This window comes from Chiloscyllium punctatum, chromosome 42 (genome assembly GCF_047496795.1).
Source record: "Chiloscyllium punctatum isolate Juve2018m chromosome 42, sChiPun1.3, whole genome shotgun sequence".
NCBI lineage: Eukaryota > Metazoa > Chordata > Chondrichthyes > Orectolobiformes > Hemiscylliidae > Chiloscyllium > Chiloscyllium punctatum.
The window spans coordinates 65,288,757-65,307,926 of NC_092780.1; the positions used below are offsets into that span (position 1 = coordinate 65,288,757).

The following is a 19,170-nucleotide window of genomic DNA, read 5'->3' on the forward strand; positions in this document are numbered from 1 at the left end:
CCCGGGAAAATCCTGAAAGCAATAATGAGCACTTCCCCCTGAAATGGAAAAGCAGTTCGCATGGACCTGGGTGAGGCAGGGGGAAAGGGGTGGGTGGGGCAGGAGTGGGGGTGGAGTTGGGGGTGGGGGGGCATCAGAGTGGAGGTAATGGAGTGGGTTGGGGTGGGGGTGATGGAGTGGGAATGGGGTGGGGGTGATGCAGTGGGGGGATCAGAGTGGGGGTGATGGGGTGGGGGTGGGGTAGGGGTGATGCAGTGGGGGAGGGTCAGAGTAGGGGTGATGGAGTGGGGGGGGTCAGAGTGGGGGGGGTCAGAGTGGGGGTGATGGAGTGTGGGGGTGGGGTGGGGGTGTAGGAATGTGGGGGTCAGAGTGGGGGTGATGGAGTGGAGGGGGTGGGGTGGGGGTGATGGAGTGGGGGGGGTCAGAGTGGGGGTGATGGAGTGTGGGGGTGGGGTGGGGGTGTAGGAATGTGGGGGTCAGAGTGGGGGTGATGGAGTGGAGGGGGTGGGGTGGGGGTGATGGAGTGGAGGGGGTGGGGTGGGGGTGATGGAGTGTGGGGGTCAGAGTGGGGGTGTAGGAGTGTGGGGGTCAGAGTGGGGGGGATCAGAGTGGGGGTGATGGAGTGGGGGGATCAAAGCGGGGGTGATGGAGTGGGGGGGTCAGAGTGGGGGTGATGGATTGCAGGGGGTGGGGTGGGGGTGTAGGAGTGTGGGGTCAGAGTGAGGGTGATGGAGTGGGGGGGGTGGGGGGTGGGGTGATGGAGTGGGGGTGGAGTAGGGGTAATGGGGTGGGGGGATCAGAGTGGGGGTGATGGAGTGGGGAGGGGTGTGGTGGGGGTGTCGGAGTGGGGAGGTGGAGTTGGGGAGTTGGAGTGGGCAGGTTGGAGTGGGGGCGATGGAGACGGGGAGTGGGGAGGGTGGAGTGGGGGTATAGAGTGGGGGTGGAGTGAGGGGAATGGGGTGATGAAGTGGTGGGATGGGAATGTTGTATGGGGGCGGAGTGGGGGCTGGATTGAGATTGGAGGGGAGATTGAGTGAGGGAATTGAGTTAGGGTGTGGAGGGGGGGTGTGTGGAGTGGGGGTGTTGGAGTGGGGATGTGTGGAGTGGGGGTGTGTGGAGTGGGGGGTGTGTGGAGTGGGGGTGTGTGGAGTGGGGTGTGTGGAGTGGGGATGTGTGGAGTGGGGTGTGTGGAGTGGGGATGTGTGGAGTGGGGGTGTGTGGAGTGGGGGTGTGTGGAGTGGGGGTGTGTGGAGTGGGGGGTGTGTGGAGTGGGGGGTGTGTGGAGTGGGGTGTGTGGAGTGGGGATGTGTGGAGTGGGGTGTGTGGAGTGGGGATGTGTGGAGTGTGGGGGTGTGTGGAGTGGGGGTGTGTGGAGTGGGGGGTGTGGAGTGGGGATGTGTGGAGTGGGGGTGTGTGGAGTGGGGGGTGTGTGGAGTGGGGGTGTGTGGAGTGGGGTGTGTGGAGTGGGGATGTGTGGAGTGGGGGTGTGTGGAGTGGGGGGTGTGTGGAGTGGGGGGTGTGTGGAGTGGGGTGTGTGGAGTGGGGATGTGTGGAGTGGGGTGTGTGGAGTGGGGATGTGTGGAGTGTGGGGGTGTGTGGAGTGGGGGTGTGTGGAGTGGGGGGTGTGGAGTGGGGATGTGTGGAGTGGGGGTGTGTGGAGTGGGGGGTGTGTGGAGTGGGGGGTGTGTGGAGTGGGGTGTGTGGAGTGGGGATGTGTGGAGTGGGGTGTGTGGAGTGGGGATGTGTGGAGTGTGGGGGTGTGTGGAGTGGGGGTGTGTGGAGTGGGGGGTGTGGAGTGGGGATGTGTGGAGTGGGGGTGTGTGGAGTGGGGGGTGTGTGGAGTGGGGTGTGTGGAGTGGGGATGTGTGGAGTGGGGTGTGTGGAGTGGGGATGTGTGGAGTGTGGGGGTGTGTGGAGTGGGGGTGTGTGGAGTGGGGTGTGTGGAGTGGGGATGTGTGGAGTGGGGTGTGTGGAGTGGGGATGTGTGGAGTGGGGGTGTGTGGAGTGGGGGTGTGTGGAGTGGGGGTGTGTGGAGTGGGGGTGTGTGGAGTGGGGGTGTGTGGAGTGGGGGTGTGTGGAGTGTGGGGGTGTTGGAGTGGGGGTGTTGGAGTGGGGGTGTGTGGAGTGCGGGGGTGTTGGAGTGGGGGTGTTGGAGTGGGGGTGTTGGAGTGGGGGTGTTGGAGTGGGGGTGTTGGAGTGGGGGTGTTGGATTGGGGGGGTGTGGAGTGGGGGTGTGTGGAGTGGGGGTGTGTGGAGTGGGGGGTGTGTGGAGTGGGGGTGTGTGGAGTGGGGTGTGTGGAGTGTGGGGGTGTTGGAGTGGGGGTGTGTGGAGTGGGGGTGTGTGGAGTGGGGGTGTTGGAGTGGGGGTGTGTACAGTGGGGTGTGTACAGTGGGGTGTGTGGAGTGTGGGGGTGTGTGGAGTGGGGGTGTGTGGAGTGGGGGTGTGTGGAGTGTGGGGGTGTGTGGAGTGGGGGTGTGTGGAGTGGGGGTGTGTACAGTGGGGTGTGTGGAGTGTGGGGGGTGTGTGGAGTGGGGGTGTGTGGAGTGGGGGTGTGTGGAGTGGGGGTGTGGGAGTGGGGGTGTGGAGTGGGGGTGTGTGGAGTGGGGGGTGTGTGGAGTGGGGGTGTGTGGAGTGTGGGGGGTGTGTGGAGTGGGGGTGTGTGGAGGTGTGGGGGTGTGTGGAGTGGGGGGTGTGTGGAGTGGGGGGGGGGGGGGGTGGGGGGGGGGGGGGGGGGTGGGGGGGGGGGGGTGGGGGGGTGTGTACAGTGGGGTGTGTGGAGTGGGGGTGTGTACAGTGGGGTGTGTACAGTGGGGTGTGTGGAGTGTGGGGGTGTGTGGAGTGTGGGGGTGTGTGGAGTGGGGTGTGTGGAGTGGGGTGTGTGGAGTGGGGGTGTGTGGAGTGGGGTGTGTGGAGTGGGGTGTGTGGAGTGGGGTGTGTGGAGTGGGGGGTGTGTGGAGTGGGGGTGTTGGAGTGGGGGTGTTGGAGTGGGGGTGTGTGGAGTGGGGGTGTGTGGAGTGGGGTGTGTGGAGTGGGGGTGTGTGGAGTGGGGTGTGTGGAGTGGGGGGTGTGTGGAGTGGGGTGTTGGAGTGGGGGTGTTGGATGGGGGGGTGTGTGGAGTGGGGGTGTGTGTGGAGTGGGGGTGTGTGGAGTGGGGGGGTGTGTGGAGTGGGGGTGTTGGAGTGGGGGTGTGTGGAGTGGGGGGTGTGTGGAGTGGGGGTGTTGGAGTGGGGGTGTTGGAGTGGGGGTGTGGGTGGGTGTGGGGGGTGTGTGGAGTGGGGGTGTTGGAGTGGGGGTGTGTGGAGTGGGGTGTGTGGAGTGGGGGTGTGTGGAGTGGGGGTGTGGTGGGTGGGGGTGTGGGGTGTGTGGAGTGGGGTGTGTGGAGTGGGGGGGGTGTGGAGTGGGGGTGTGTGGAGTGGGGGTGTGTGGAGTGGGGTGTGTGGAGTGGGGTGTGTGGAGTGGGGGGTGTGTGGAGTGGGGGGTGTGTGGAGTGGGGGTGTGTGGAGTGGGGTGTGTGGAGTGGGGTGTGTGGAGTGGGGGGTGTGTGGAGTGGGGTGTGTGGAGTGGGGGGTGTGTGGAGTGTGGGGGTGTTGGAGTGGGGGTGTGTGGAGTGGGGTGTGTGGAGTGTGGGGGTGTTGGAGTGGGGTGTGTGGAGTGGGGGTGTTGGAGTGGGGTGTGTGGAGTGGGGTGTGTGGAGTGGGGGTGTTGGAGTGGGGGGTGTGTGGAGTGGGGTGTGTGGAGTGGGCTGTTGGATTGGGGTGTGTGGAGTGGGGGTGTGTGGAGTGGGGGGTGTGTGGAGTGGGGGTGTGTGGAGTGGGCTGTTGGATTGGGGTGTGTGGAGTGGGGGTGTGTGGAGTGGGGTGTTGGAGTGGGGGTGTGTGGAGTGGGGGGTGTGTGGAGTGGGGGTGTTGGAGTGGGGGTGTGTGGAGTGGGGGGTGTGTGGAGTGGGGTGTGTGGAGTGGGGGTGTGTGGAGTGGGGGGTGTGTGGAGTGGGGGTGTGTGGAGTGGGGTGTGTGGAGTGGGGTGTGTGGAGTGCGGGGGGTGTTGGAGTGGGGGTGTTGGAGTGGGGTGTGTGGAGTGGGGGTGTGTGGAGTGGGGGTGTGTGGAGTGGGGGGTGTGTGGAGTGGGGTGTGTGGAGTGGGGTGTGTGGAGTGGGGGTGTGTGGAGTGGGGGTGTGTGGAGTGGGGGTGTGTGGAGTGGGGGTGTGTGGAGTGGGGTGTGTGGAGTGGGGGTGTGTGGAGTGGGCTGTTGGATTGGGGTGTGTGGAGTGGGGGTGTGTGGAGTGGGGGTGTGTGGAGTGGGCTGTTGGATTGGGGTGTGTGGAGTGGGGTGTGTGGAGTGGGGTGTTGGAGTGGGGGTGTGTGGAGGGGGGTGTTGGAGTGGGGGGTGTGTGGAGTGGGGGTGTGTGGAGTGGGGGTGTGTGGAGTGGGGGTGTGTGGAGTGGGGTGTGTGGAGTGGGGTGTGTGGAGTGGGGGTGTGTGGAGTGGGGGTGTTGGAGTGGGGTGTGTGGAGTGGGGGTGTGTGGAGTGGGGTGTGTGGAGTGGGGTGTGTGGAGTGGGGGTGTGTGGAGTGGGGGTGTTGGAGTGGGGTGTGTGGAGTGGGGTGTGTGGAGTGCGGGGGTGTTGGAGTGGGGGGTGTTGGAGTGGGGTGTGTGGTGTGGGGGTGTGTGGAGTGGGGTGTGTGGAGTGGGGGGTGTGTGGAGTGGGGTGTGTGGAGTGGGGGTGTTGGAGTGGGGGGGGTGTGGAGTGTGGGGTGTGTACAGTGGGGTGTGTACAGTGGGGTGTGTGGAGTGTGGGGGTGTGTGGAGTGGGGGTGTGTGGAGTGTGGGGGTGGTGGAGTGGGGGTGTGTGGAGTGGGGGGTGTGTGGAGTGGGGGTGTGTGGAGTGGGGGTGTGTGGGTGGGGGTGTGTGGAGTGGGGGTGTGTGGAGTGGGGGGTGTGTGGAGTGGGGGTGTGTGGAGTGGGGTGTGTGGAGTGGGGTGTGTGGAGTGGGGGTGTGTGGAGTGGGGTGTGTGGAGTGGGGGTGTGTGGAGTGGGGGTGTGTGGAGTGTGGGGGTGTGTGGAGTGGGGGTGTGTACAGTGGGGTGTGTGGAGTGGGGGTGTGTACAGTGGGGTGTGTGGAGTGGGGGTGTGTGGAGTGGGGTGTTGGAGTGGGGGTGTGTGGAGTGTGGGGGTGTGTACAGTGGGGTGTGTGGAGTGGGGGTGTGTACAGTGGGGTGTGTGGAGTGGGGGTGTGTACAGTGGGGTGTGTGGAGTGGGGGTGTGTGGAGTGGGGGTGTGTACAGTGGGGTGTGTGGAGTGGGGGTGTGTACAGTGGGGTGTGTGGAGTGGGGGTGTGTACAGTGGGGTGTGTGGAGTGGGGGTGTGTGGAGTGGGGTGTTGGAGTGGGGGTGTGTGGAGTGTGGGGGTGTGTGGAGTGGGGGTGTTGGAGTGGGGGTGTGTGGAGTGGGGGTGTGTGGAGTGGGGTGTGTGGAGTGGGGTGTGTGGAGTGGGGTGTGTGGAGTGGGGTGTGTGGAGTGGGGGTGTGTGGAGTGGGGGTGTGTGGAGTGTGGGGGTGTGTGGAGTGGGGGTGTTGGAGTGGGGGGTGTGTGGAGTGGGGGTGTTGGAGTGGGGGTGTGTGGAGTGTGGGGGTGTGTGGAGTGGGGGTGTGTGGAGTGGGGTGTGTGGAGTGGGGGTGTTGGAGTGGGGTGTGTGGAGTGGGGTGTGTGGAGTGGGGTGTGTGGAGTGTGGGGGTGTTGGAGTGGGGTGTTGGATGGGGGGTGTTGGAGTGGGGGTGTGTGGAGTGGGGGTGTGTGGAGTGGGGTGTGTGGAGTGGGGTGTGTGGAGTGGGGGTGGTGTGGAGTGGGGGTGTATGGAGTGGGGTGTGTGGAGTGGGGGTGTGTGGAGTGGGGTGTGTGGAGTGGGGTGTTGGAGTGGGGTGTTGGAGTGGGGGTGTGTGGAGTGGGGTGTGTGGAGTGGGGGTGTGTGGAGTGGGGGTGTGTGGAGTGGGGTGTGTGGAGTGGGGTGTGTGGAGTGGGGTGTTGGAGTGGGGTGTGTGGAGTGGGGGGTGTGTGGAGTGGGGTGTGTGGAGTGGGGGTGTGTGGAGTGGGGTGTTGGAGTGGGGGGTGTGTGGAGTGGGGGTGTGTGGAGTGGGGTGTGTGGAGTGGGGGTGTGTGGAGTGGGGTGTGTGGAGTGGGGGTGTGTGACAGTGGGGGTGTGTGGAGTGGGGGTGTGTGGAGTGGGGTGTGTGGAGTGGGGGTGTGTACAGTGGGGTGTGTGGAGTGGGGGTGTGTGGAGTGGGGGTGTGTGGAGTGGGGGTGTGTGGGAGTGGGGGTGTGTGGAGTGGGGGTGTGTGGAGTGGGGGTGTGTGGAGTGGGGGGTGTGTGGAGTGGGGGTGTGTGGAGTGGGGGTGTGTGGAGTGGGGGGTGTGTACAGTGGGGTGTGTGGAGTGGGGGTGTGTGGAGTGGGGTGTGTGGAGTGGGGGTGTGTGGAGTGGGGTGTGTGGAGTGGGGGTGTGTGGAGTGGGGGTGTGTGGAGTGGGGGTGTGTGGAGTGGGGGTGTTGGAGTGGGGGTGTGTGGAGTGTGGGGGTGTGTGGAGTGGGGGGGTATGGGGTGTGGAGTGGGGTGTGTGGTGGGGGTGTGTGGAGTGGGGTGTGTGGAGTGGGGGTGTGTGGAGTGGGGGTGTTGGAGTGGGGGTGTGTGGAGTGTGGGGGTGTGTGGAGTGGGGGTGTTGGAGTGGGGGTGTGTGGAGTGGGGGTGTGTGGAGTGGGGGGTGTGGAGTGGGGGTGTGTGGAGTGGGGTGTGTGGAGTGTGGGGGGTGTTGGAGTGGGGTGTGGGAGTGGGGGTGTTGGAGTGGGGGTGTGTGGAGTGTGGGGGTGTGTGGAGTGGGGTGTGTGGAGTGGGGGGTGTGGGTGGGGTGTGGAGTGGGGGTGTTGGAGTGGGGGTGTGTGGAGTGGGGGTGTTGGAGTGGGGGGTGTGGAGTGGGGGGTGTGTGGAGTGGGGGTGTGTGGAGTGGGGGTGTGTGGAGTGGGGGTGTGTGGAGTGGGGGTGTGTGGAGTGGGGGGTGTGTGGAGTGGGGTGGTGGAGTGGGGGTGTGTGGAGTGGGGGTGTTGGAGTGGGGTGTGTGGAGTGGGGGTGTGTTGGAGTGGGGGTGTGTGGAGTGGGGTGTGTGGAGTGGGGGGGTGTGTGGAGTGGGGGTGTGGAGTGGGGTGTGTGGAGTGGGGTGTGTGGAGTGGGGTGTGTGAGTGGGGGGTGTGTGGAGTGTGGGGGGTGTTGGAGTGGGGTGTTGGATTGGGGGGTGTGTGGAGTGGGGGTGTGTGGAGTGGGGGTGTGTGGAGTGGGGGTGTGTGGAGTGGGGGTGTGTGGAGTGGGGGTGTTGGAGTGGGGGTGTGTGGAGTGGGGTGTGTGGAGTGGGGGTGTGTGGAGTGGGGATGTTGGAGTGGGGTGTGTGGAGTGGGGGTGTGTGGAGTGGGGTGTGTGGAGTGGGGGTGTGTGGAGTGTGGGGGTGTGTGGAGTGGGGGTGGTGTGGGGGGGGTGTGTGGAGTGGGGGGTGTGTGGAGTGGGGGTGTGTGGAGTGGGGGTGTGTGGAGTGGGGTGTGTGGAGTGTGGGGGTGTTGGAGTGGGGGTGTTGGATTGGGGGTGTGTGGAGTGGGGGTGTGTGGAGTGGGGGTGTGTGGAGTGGGGGTGTTGGAGTGGGGGTGTGTGGAGTGGGGGTGTGTGGAGTGGGGGTGTGTGGAGTGGGGTGTGTGGAGTGGGGTGTTGGAGTGGGGGTGTGTGGAGTGGGGTGTGTGGAGTGGGGTGTGTGGAGTGGGGTGTGTGGAGTGGGGGTGTGTGGTGTGGGGGTGTGTGGAGTGGGGTGTGTGGAGTGGGGTGTGTGGAGTGGGGGTGTGTACGTGGGGTGTGTGGAGTGGGGGTGTGTGGAGTGGGGGTGTGTGGAGTGGGTGTGTGGAGTGGGGGGTGTGTGGAGTGGGGGTGTTGGAGTGGGGTGTGTGGAGTGGGGGTGTGTACAGTGGGGTGTGTGGAGTGGGGGGTGTGTGGAGTGGGGGTGTTGGAGTGGGGGGTGTGTGGAGTGTGGGGGTGTGTGGAGTGGGGGTGTTGGAGTGGGGTGTGTGGAGTGTGGGGGTGTGTGGAGTGGGGGTGTTGGAGTGGGGTGTGTGGAGTGGGGTGTGTGGAGTGGGGGGGGTGTGGAGTGGGGGTGTGTGGAGTGGGGTGTGTGGAGTGGGGTGTGTGGAGTGGGGGGGGTGTGGAGTGGGGGTGTGTGGAGTGGGGTGTGTGAGTGGGGTGTGTGGAGTGGGGGGGGTGTGGAGTGGGGGTGTGTGGAGTGGGGGTGTGTGGAGTGGGGTGTGTGGAGTGGGGGTGTGTGGAGTGTGGGGGTGTGTGGAGTGGGGGTGTGTGGAGTGGGGTGTGTGGAGTGGGGGTGTGTGGAGTGGGGGGGTGTGGAGTGGGGTGTGTGGAGTGGGGTGTGTGGAGTGGGGGTGTGTGGAATGGGGGTGTGTGGAGTGGGGGTGTGTGGAGTGGGGTGTGTGGAGTGGGGGTGTTGGAGTGGGGGTGTGTGGAGTGGGGGTGTGTGGAGTGTGGGGGTGTTGGAGTGGGGGTGTGTGGAGTGGGGGGTGTGGGGGGGGTGTGGGGGGGGTGTGGAGTGGGGTGTGTGGAGTGGGGGGGGTGTGGAGTGGGGGTGTGTGGAGTGGGGGTGTGTGGAGTGGGTGTGTGGAGTGGGGTGTGTGGAGTGGGGGGTGTGGAGTGGGGGTGTGTGGAGTGGGGTGTGTGGAGTGGGGTGTGTGGAGTGGGGGGGGTGTGGAGTGGGGTGTGTGGAGTGGGGTGTGTGGAGTGGGGTGTGTGGAATGGGGGTGTGTGGAGTGGGGGTGTGTGGAGTGGGGTGTGTGGAGTGGGGGTGTTGGAGTGGGGTGTGTGGAGTGGGGTGTGTGGAGTGTGGGGGTGTTGGAGTGGGGTGTGTGGAGTGGGGGTGTTGGAGTGGGGTGTGTGGAGTGGGGGTGTGTGGAGTGGGGGTGTTGGAGTGGGGGTGTGTGGAGTGGGGGTGTGTGGAGTGGGGTGTGTGGAGTGGGCTGTTGGAGTGGGGTGTGTGGAGTGGGGGGTGTGGAGTGGGGTGTGTGGAGTGGGGCTGTTGGAGTGGGGTGTGTGGAGTGGGGTGTGTGGAGTGGGGTGTGTGGAGTGGGGTGTGTGGAGTGGGGCTGTTGGAGTGGGGTGTGTGGAGTGGGGTGTGTGGAGTGGGGTGTGTGGAGTGGGGTGTGTGGAGTGGGGTGTGTGGAGTGGGGTGTGTACAGTGGGGTGTGTGGAGTGGGGTGTGTGGAGTGGGGGGTGTGTGGAGTGGGGTGTGTGGAGTGGGGGTGTGTGGAGTGGGGTGTGTGGAGTGGGGCTGTGGAGTGGGGTGTGTGGAGTGGGGGTGTGTGGAGTGGGGTGTTGGAGTGGGGGTGTGTGGAGTGGGGTGTTGGAGTGGGGTGTGTGGAGTGGGGTGTGTGGAGTGGGGGGTGTGTGGAGTGGGGGTGTTGGAGTGGGGTGTGTGGAGTGGGGTGTGTGGAGTGGGGTGTGTGGAGTGGGGCTGTTGGAGTGGGGGTGTGTGGAGTGGGGGTGTGTGGAGTGGGGCTGTTGGATTGGGGTGTGTGGAGTGGGGGTGTGTGGAGTGGGGTGTTGGAGTGGGGGTGTGTGGAGTGGGGGGTGTGTGGAGTGGGGGTGTGTGGAGTGGGGGTGTTGGAGTGGGGTGTGTGGAGTGGGGGTGTGTGGAGTGGGGGTGTGTGGAGTGGGGTGTGTGGAGTGGGGGTGTTGGAGTGGGGTGTGTGGAGTGGGGGTGTGTGGAGTGGGGGTGTGTGGAGTGGGGGTGTGTGGAGTGGGGGTGTGTGGAGTGGGGTGTGTGGAGTGGGGTGTGTGGAGTGGGGGTGTGTGGAGTGGGGGTGTGTGGAGTGTGGGGGTGTGTGGAGTGGGGGTGTGTGGAGTGGGGTGTGTGGAGTGGGGGTGTGTACAGTGGGGTGTGTGGAGTGGGGGTGTGTGGAGTGGGGGTGTGTACAGTGGGGTGTGTGGAGTGGGGGTGTGTGGAGTGGGGGTGTGTGGAGTGTGGGGGTGTGTGGAGTGGGGGTGTGTGGAGTGGGGTGTGTGGAGTGGGGGTGTTGGAGTGGGGTGTTGGAGTGGGGGTGTGTACAGTGGGGTGTGTGGAGTGGGGGTGTGTGGAGTGGGGTGTGTGGAGTGGGGTGTGTGGAGTGGGGGTGTGTGGAGTGGGGGTGTGTACAGTGGGGTGTGTGGAGTGGGGGTGTGTACAGTGGGGTGTGTGGAGTGGGGGTGTGTGGAGTGGGGGTGTTGGAGTGGGGTGTGTGGAGTGGGGTGTGTGGAGTGGGGGTGTGTAGAGTGGGGTGTGTGGAGTGGGGTGTGTGGAGTGGGGGTGTGTAGAGTGGGGGTGTGTGGAGTGGGGGTGTGTGGAGTGGGGGTGTGTGGAGTGGGGGGTGTGTGGAGTGGGGTGTGTGGAGTGGGGGTGTGTACAGTGGGGTGTGTGGAGTGGGGTGTGTGGAGTGGGGGTGTGTGGAGTGGGGTGTGTGGAGTGGGGGTGTGTGGAGTGGGGGTGTGTGGAGTGGGGGGTGTGTGGAGTGGGGAGTGTTGGAGTGGGGGTGTGTGGGTGGGGTGTGTGGAGTGGGGGTGTGTCAGTGGGGTGGTGTGGGGGGGGTGTGTACAGTGGGGTGTGTGGAGTGGGGGTGTGTGGAGTGGGGGTGTGTGGAGTGGGGTGTGTGGTGGGGTGTGTGGAGTGGGGTGTGTGGAGTGGGGGTGTGTGGAGTGGGGGGTGTGTGGAGTGGGATGTTGGAGTGGGGTGTGTGGAGTGGGGTGTGTGGAGTGGGGTGTGTACAGTGGGGTGTGTGGAGTGGGGGTGTGTACAGTGGGGTGTGTGGAGTGGGGTGTGTACAGTGGGGTGTGTGGAGTGGGGTGTGTACAGTGGGGTGTGTGGAGTGGGGTGTGTGGAGTGGGGGTGTTGGAGTGGGGTGTGTGGAGTGGGGTGTGTACAGTGGGGTGTGTGGAGTGGGGTGTGTGGAGTGGGGGTGTGTGGAGTGGGGGTGGGTGGAGTGGGGTGTGTGGAGTGGGGGTGTGTGGAGTGGGGTGTGTGGAGTGCGGGGGTGTTGGAGTGGGGGTGTGTGGAGTGGGGGTGTGTGGAGTGGGGTGTGTAGAGTGCGGGGGTGTTGGAGTGGGGGTGTTGGAGTGGGGGTGTTGGAGTGGGGGTGTTGGAGTGGGGGTGTGTAGAGTGGGGGTGTGTGGAGTGGGGTGTGTAGAGTGGGGGTGTGTGGAGTGGGGGTGTGTGGAGTGTGGGGGTGTGTGGAGTGGGGGGTGTTGGAGTGGGGGTGTGTGGAGTGGGGGTGTGTGGAGTGGGGTGTGTGGAGTGTGGGGGTGTGTGGAGTGGGGGGTGTTGGAGTGGGGGTGTGTGGAGTGGGGGTGTGTGGAGTGGGGGGTGTTGGAGTGGGGGTGTTGGAGTGGGGGTGTTGGAGTGGGGGTGTGTAGAGTGGGGGTGTGTAGAGTGGGGGTGTGTGGAGTGGGGGTGTGTGGAGTGGGGGGTGTTGGAGTGGGGGTGTGTGGAGTGGGGTGTGTAGAGTGCGGGGGTGTTGGAGTGGGGGTGTTGGAGTGGGGGTGTTGGAGTGGGGGTGTGTAGAGTGGGGGTGTGTGGAGTGGGGGTGTGTGGAGTGGGGGGTGTTGGAGTGGGGGTGTGTGGAGTGGGGTGTGTAGAGTGCGGGGGTGTTGGAGTGGGGGTGTTGGAGTGAGGGGGCTGAGTGGGGGTTTGGAATGGCACAGCAGAGTTGCAGTTGGGGCCAATTCCCATTTGCAGAACTTCCTCCGATATGAACCTCAAACCATCCCTCCCGCTCGAACAGGAGCACGATGCCTGTGCCCAATAGATGCGGTAACCGGCTGGCAACAGGGATCTTCCCAAGATAGGCAGATCCTCTGTGTGTCTGTGTCTGTGTGTCTGTGTCTGTGTGTCTGTGTGTGTGTGTCTGTGTGTGTGTCTGTGTGTGTGTCTGTGTGTGTGTGTCTGTGTGTGTGTGTCTCTGTGTGTCTCTGTGTGTGTCTATGTGTGTCTGTGTGTGTGTGCCTGTGTGTCTGTGTGTGTGTGTCTCTGTGTCTCTGTGTATGTCTGTGTGTCTGTGTGTGTGTGCCTGTGTGTGTCTGTGTGCGTGTCTCTGTGTCTCTGTGTGTGTCTCTGTGTGTGTCTGGCTCTGTGTCTGTGTGTGTGTGTGTGTGTGTGTGCTGTCATTCGGTTTCCATACCAGTGAATATAATGTCCGCCTGCACGGTGCTGAAACGGTGAAGGAGGGCGATTAATGAGCTCAGCTTCTGCGAGACCATCTCGCGGGGTGAGTGTGTGAGAGAGGGTGGATAGAGAGAGAGAGAGAGAGAGAGAGAATTCCATGCAACGTTCCTTCTGCTGCCATTCAGAGGCAGTGTTCCATTGAGCAGGATTCTGGTCATAGCAGCACTCCTGTAAATATCACACAGAAAGAGCGATTCCACTGGCAGATGCGAAGCGATCTGTTTTGGGTGGAGTGGCTGATGGCTCGGGGAGGTGCCTTTAAGGCAGAGTGCAGTGAAACAAGGAAACAACTAAGGACAGGTTTTATTATACTGAACCGTCCTGTCATCAGAGAGTGCTGTCAGGTTATGTGTTATCAGCAGATCAGAGCTGGGAAGCCTGGGCTGGACGCGATTATATTTAAAGAGGCTGGTCTTGGAGAGCACACTGACAAAGGGGCAGGCACTACAACATGCAAACCGCTGTGCCCTGTCTCCTCAGCCTGGTCCTCCTCTTCTGGGGGTCCTGTGCCCTGGATCCCACCTACCTACCCAGCAACCACAGCATTGATCTAGCTGGGGCAAAGGCATTTGTGAGCGAGTACAATGACACGGCAGAAGTCATCCTTTTCAAGAGTGTTTCAGCGAGCTGGAATTACAACACCAACCTGACTGCATACAACCAGGAGAAACAGGTACCACCTTCACTCTCTCATCAGCAAGCTGGTGTAATAGTGTAGGTTCAGCTACTTAACACATGGTGCTGCCTTCTCTTCTGGATACACACTTTAGGTTTTGTACACTGACCAGCGACAGGAAAACGCTACAGTTCAACTGGAACAGCAGAGCGAGATAACTTTCACGCTTTCATTGGATTTGTGGATATTTAAGAAAGGTCCCAGTTTGTATCCCATGTTGATAGTGTGCTTCTGATGCTGCACTCGTCAGCTCTCCCTCAGTCACAGGGAGTCCCACTGAGCGCGCCCGTTCCACTGTCCCAGGAGCCAGTCAGTCCGAGAAAGGAGATTTGGGAAGGATTTCTCAGAGGAGACGGGGAGTGGGGTGGGGGGGGGTAATCCATGTGGTTTTACATCTGCAAAGGGTTGGGGGAACGTGGAGAATCTGAGAGTCAGGGATAGAGACCAGGGTCGGACTGGGAGGTGCTCTGAGAGGGGGGTGGTGTGGGGACACAGACGGTCAAAGTGTTTGCCTGAGCAGTGACACAGTGTGAGGCTGCCTCACTGAGTGGGGAAGCATTTACCAGTCTCACTCACCACCTATCCAGGGGGCCACTGACTGGTGCTGCTTTTACCACTGCCAGGCCACACACAGGCACTGTCCACACGCGGGCACCCTGCTCTTATTCCCCCTGGCCATGTCTGAGCCACTTGGTCATTAGGAAGGAAGCTCCCGCTCTGTAAAGGGGAAGTGGCTGAAGATTCTCTGGGCCAGAGCTCGTAACTGAGTAATCAGGTCTCCCTCTCTCCCTCTCTCTCTCTGCTGTTTCAGAGAGGGCCAGACCACACACTGTGATCAAACTGCACGAGGTCATTTTAACCAAACTCAGGCAGCAGAGTATGACGGGGAGATGGGAAAGGATGTTCAAACAGACAGCTGACCCAACTGAACCAGACTCCATTTGGGGTGGATAAGAATGACCCTGGGCTGTTGGTTTCTCACACTGGGTCACTGTGTTACCACAGTGGGCCACAAGGTCAGCCTGCACACACAACAGTTCCTTTTGCAAAACGTAATCAAGGAAAAAGTTCGCCTGAGCAGTAAGGCATTGTGTTCAGAACTAATGACAAGGGCAGCAGCTGGGGTTTAGAGAAACAACACCTCCAACTCTCAGCATGAACGAGAGCTTTCACTGTAGGGTGTAGACTGCACAGGACACCACTGGATCTGCAGACAGCATCCTCCGCCCTTAACCCTAACGTACTCTGCCATCTTCTTTGTCACATCTGATGAGAAGCTTGTGCATTGGAGCCAACTGGAAGCTGAGCTTTTATCTCAGAGGTTTCTGCTGCTTGGTGTCCTCCTGGCTTCGCAGTCAGCAGATTCCAAATACTCACCGAGTACCCACCTCCTCATCACTGCACTCCACAACACTCCACTGCAAGACTGAGGGAGTGTCACACTGTCAGAGGGTCAGTGCTGAGGGAATGCCGCACTGTCGGAGGGTCAGTGCTGAGGGAGTGTCGCACTGTCGGAGGGTCAGTGCTGAGGGAGTGTCGCACTGTTGGAGGGTCAGTGCTGAGGGAGTGCCGCACTGTCAGAGGGTCAGTGCTGAGGGAATGCCGCACTGTCGGAGGGTCAGTGCTGAGGGAGTGTCGCACTGTCGGAGGGTCAGTGCTGAGGGAGTGCCGCTCTGTCGGAGGGTCAGTGCTGAGGGAGTGCCGCACTGTCGGAGGGTCAGTGCTGAGGGAGCGTCGCACTGTCGGAGGGTCAGTGCTGAGGGAATGCCGCACTGTCGGAGGGTCAGTGCTGAGGGAGTGCCACACTGTCGGAGGGTCAGTGCTGAGGGAGCGTCGCACTGTCGGAGGGTCAGTGCTGAGGGAGCGTCGCATTGTTGGAGGGTCAGTGCTGAGGGAGCATCGCACTGTCGGAGGGTCAGTGCAGAGGGTACGCCGCACTGTCAGAGGATCAGTGCTGAGGGAGCGCCAAACTGTGGGAGGGTCAGTGCTGAGGGAGCACCGCACTGTCAGAGGGTCAGTGCTGAGGGAGTGCCACACTGTTGGAGGGTTAGTGCTGAGGGAGTGCCACACTGTCGGAGGGTCAGTGATGAGGCAGTGGGCACTGTCAGAGGGTCAGTGCTGAGGGGGCACCGGACTGTTGGAGGGTCAGTGTTGAGGAAGTGGGCACTGTCGGAGGGTCAGTACTGAGGGAGTGCTGCATTGTCGGAGGATCAGTACTGAGGGAGTGCCGCACTGTCGGAGGGTCAGTGCTGAGGGTACGTCGCACTGTCAGAGGGTCAGTGTAGAGGGAGTGTTGCACTGTCGGAGGGTCAGTGCTGAGGGAGCGTCGCACTGTTGGAGGGTCAGTACTGAGGGAGTGCTGCACTGTTGGAGGGTCAGTACTGAGGGAGTGGGCACTGTCGGAGGGTCAGTGCTGAGGGTGCGCCGCACTGTCGGAGGGTCAGTGCTGAGGGAGTGGGCACTGTCAGAGGGTCAGTGCTGAGGGAGTGCCGCACTGTCGGAGGGTCAGTGCTGAGGGAGTGCTGCACTGTCGGAGGGTCAGCGCTGATGGAGTGCTGCACTGTCGGAGGGTCAGTGCTGAGGGAGTGCCGCACTGTCAGAGGGTCAGTGCTGAGGGAGTGCCGCACTGTCAGAGGGTCAGTGCTGGGGGAGTGCCGCACTGTCGGAGGTACCATGTTCTAAATGGTAATACCTGTTCTTCCATGTTCGGCCAACAGAGGGTTCCTTATCTGTTTTAAAGAAGCAGAGGACCAGTTCAGTGGGTCCTGGTCGATCTGTATCTCACAATTAACAATTCAAAAACAGGTTGTCCAGTCATTATCACATTGTTGGTTATCGGAGCTGACTGATCACAACTTCCTTTTCAAAAATAATTTAGAAGATTATGGACTTCATTGGCTAGGTCCTCATTTATTATCCATCCCTAATTGGCCAGAGAGCAGTTAAGAGTCAACCAGACAGCACTGTGGGTTTGGAGTCACGTATTGGCTAAACCAGAGAAGGATAGTAGATTTCTTTCCTTCAAGAATATTAGTGAAGCAGGTAGATTTTTACTACAGTTACAGTGGTCGCTACAAGACTAACTTTCATTTCATTCCACATTTTTATGTAAATTTCACCAACTGCCATGATCAGATTTGAGCATTAGCCTGAGGTTCTGAATTGTCAGTGACAATACGCTAATGCCACTCCTCCCTCCTGACTGCATACCCTAACTTCCAACAGATCAAAGCATACTTCATTGTCTCTGAAGTGGTTAGGAATCATGAAAGGTGCTATGTAAATGCAAGATTCCTTTTCTGGAAGGCCAGTCCAGACCAATTGGATGCAAACATTGTCTTGGCTCCTGTTTCAGGACAATAATATGAGCTCAGGCTGGGCCCCCATCACACGACTTACCCAGGACTTGGTATAAAATGGGCAAAAGCGAGGACTGCAGATGCTGGAAACCAGAGTCTAGATCAGAGTGGTGCTGGAATAGCACAGCAGGTCAGGCAGCATCCGAGGAGCAGGGAAATTGATGTTTCGGGCAAAGACCCTTCATCAGGATGCTGCCTGACCTGCTGTGCTTTTCCAGCACCACTCTCACCTTGGTATAAAATGATCTGGCTCGATTTGCCAGACAGAACCTGAGTGGGAGTGAGGGAATGACAATGTTCCATTCACCAGATTTCACTTCACTGAGAGTTAACAAATGCTTTTGTCTCACAGGGAAATGACCGAGGACTCCCATTTCACACTGAAAAAATAGTTACATTTATATAGCACCATTCACAACCTCAGACCATCCCAAAGTGATTTATAACCGTTTAAAGTGTAGTGACTGCTGTAAACAGGAAAACAGGACTCTAGACTAGGCCTTGAACTCTACCTCGATGACTCTCTGATAAGATTATTACAACTGTAGGATAAACATTACGGGAAATTGGAGGAAGATTAATATTCAAATGAAATTTTATTCACTTCAAGGATAAGCAAGTTGAATATCAGTTACATGGGAAGAACATTGGCCTGGACTATGTAACTGGGTCCAAAGAACAATTCCTTCATGACTTTATGTAAATTAATGAGCTCCATTACAACTTTGTTAGATCTCTGACCTCTTACACATCCATGATTTTCTCCACTTCAGGCATACCCTTCACTGATTAAGCTCTGACATATCCCCCTCACCTGTCTCCACCTTTCCAAATCTCGCTCTGCTCCTTTGAGGCAACACCTGAGAATCACTCAGAGGGTGGTGAGAATATGGAACTCACCAGCAAACAGAGTGGTTGAAGCAGAATGGGGTAGCTGGATAAACACGTTGTTGACAGATGGCTGGGAGGAGGATGGATCAAACAGAGAGACCCAGATACTCGGGTACATTGTTCTTCAAAAGTGCATCATGGATGGACAGGGTGGTAAAGAAGGTGGTTAGCACATTTGCCTTCAGTGCTCAGACCACTGGGTATAGCAGTTGGGACATCATGTTGAGGTTGTACAGGACTTCGGTGAGGCCACTTTTAGAGGACCATGTACAGTTGTGATAACCCTGCTATTGGAAGGATGGTATTAAATTGGAGAGGGTGCAGAAAAGATGTTGCCAGGACTAGAAGGTTTGAGTTATAAGGAGAAGCTGGGACACTTTTCACTGGAGTGTGGGAGGTTGAGCTTATAAAGGTTTCTAAAATCACAAGGGTGAATAGGTGATAAGGTGAATAGCAAAGTATTTTCCTGAGGGTGGGGGTGTTCAAATCTGTGGGAGGACATATTTTTAAGGTGAACAGAGAAAGATTTAAAAGCGTACTGAGGGGCAACTTTATCACACAGAGGGTGGTGCGTACATGGAATGAACTGCCAGAGAAACTGGTCGATGCAGGTACGGTTACAGCATTTAAAAGACATTTGGACTGGTACATGAATAGGAAAGGATCCAAGAGATATGGGCCAAATGCAGGCAATTGGGACTAGTTTAGTTTGGGAAACTTGATCAGCATGGACTAGTTGGACCAGAGGGTGTGTTCCTGTGCTGCCTGCCTCTATGACTTTGAGGATTAGCACCAGTATGTCAGGCCAAATGGGAGAAAGTGAGGACTGCAGATACTGGAGATCACAGTCGAGAGTGTTGTTGCTGGAAAAGCACAGCAGGTCAGGCAGCATCCGAGGAGCAGGAAAATTGATGTTTCAGGTCGGATGAAGGGCTCCCCGCCCAAAACGACCATTTTCCTGCTCCTCGGATGCTTCTTGACCTGCTGTGCTTTTCCAACACCGCTCTCATGTCAGGCCAAGGGGCCCAGTTTTGTTTTGTAAGTTTGAAGTCCTACCTTGCAAACATTAAATTGCTTGTCCGTACCCAAGGCTCAGTATCAGACTCTGTTTTATCACACTCCTATGAATTCTCTTGTCTTACTTTGTGACATTCAAGTTACTATATGAATGCAAGGTAATTTAGTCATTAATCAAGCTGATCAGGTGAAGGAGGATCTGGTCATAGAACCGCTGTGGTGAACTCTGACCTTTCTGATCCTTGGTCAAGGCAAACGTTGAGATCTGTGGGGATTCCCACTGGGAAAGAATCCCAGCACAGTTGAAGTGGGAAAGCAAAATATTGCCGATGTTGGAGATTCAAAATTAAAGCAGGAAATGTTGAAAATACTGAACTGGTCTAGCAGTTTCTGTAAAGTGAGAGGAACAAGTTAGGGTCAGGATTTTACACTGTGCTCAGGACAGTGTGGTGGAAGATTGAGGTTGAAATGGGTTCTGTGCCCACACTTATTGGCAGTGTGGTCAGCTGAGTAATGTTGCCACAGGTAGTCTACTGACTAACTACCTCTGGGCCTGTTTTGTTACCCTCTTGTTGTGTCTGGGAGGGAGGCCTGAACCAAATGGGGCGAGAGAACAGGTAATGGTTCTATGTTAATTGAGGAGTAGCCGTGTGTGAGAGGAAATATAACTCTTACTAGAAATGTCAAGTGTATCTAACCACCATGAAATCTCTGGAATTTAACACGGTGGTCTAATTGACAGCACAGGCACCTCTGGTACTTTACGCCCAATCAGCAGCTTTGAAGCCCTGGCAATTCTCCCACATGGAGACATTCAGCTGCCAGGTAACATGGGGAATGCTGAAGGTGAGAAGGGAATATCCTTTGAGGAGATCATTGTGAGCCTTGTCTGGGGTGAAAGGGAGAGATGCTTTCCTTACCCATGGACCTTTCCTCAGTCCGCCACACCTCGAGTGG

The 19,170-nt window shown here is 59.5% G+C and overlaps 1 protein-coding gene across 2 annotated transcripts in view; it reads left to right on the forward strand.

Moving 5' to 3' along the window:
* Window positions 1–12,235: 12,235 nt before the first annotated feature.
* ace (angiotensin I converting enzyme (peptidyl-dipeptidase A) 1) overlaps window positions 12,236–19,170 on the forward strand; it is a 175,688-nt gene continuing 168,753 nt past the window's right edge. Inside the window, exon 1 of one of the 2 annotated variants that reach the window (XM_072561039.1) lies at window positions 12,236–12,313. In XM_072561039.1, coding sequence (XP_072417140.1) covers window positions 12,281–12,313 — 33 coding nt within the window. In that variant the 5' untranslated portion in view covers window positions 12,236–12,280. Of the gene's footprint in view, window positions 12,314–12,399; window positions 12,944–19,170 lie in introns of those variants that run through there. The other variant, XM_072561038.1, reaches the window with a different exon arrangement.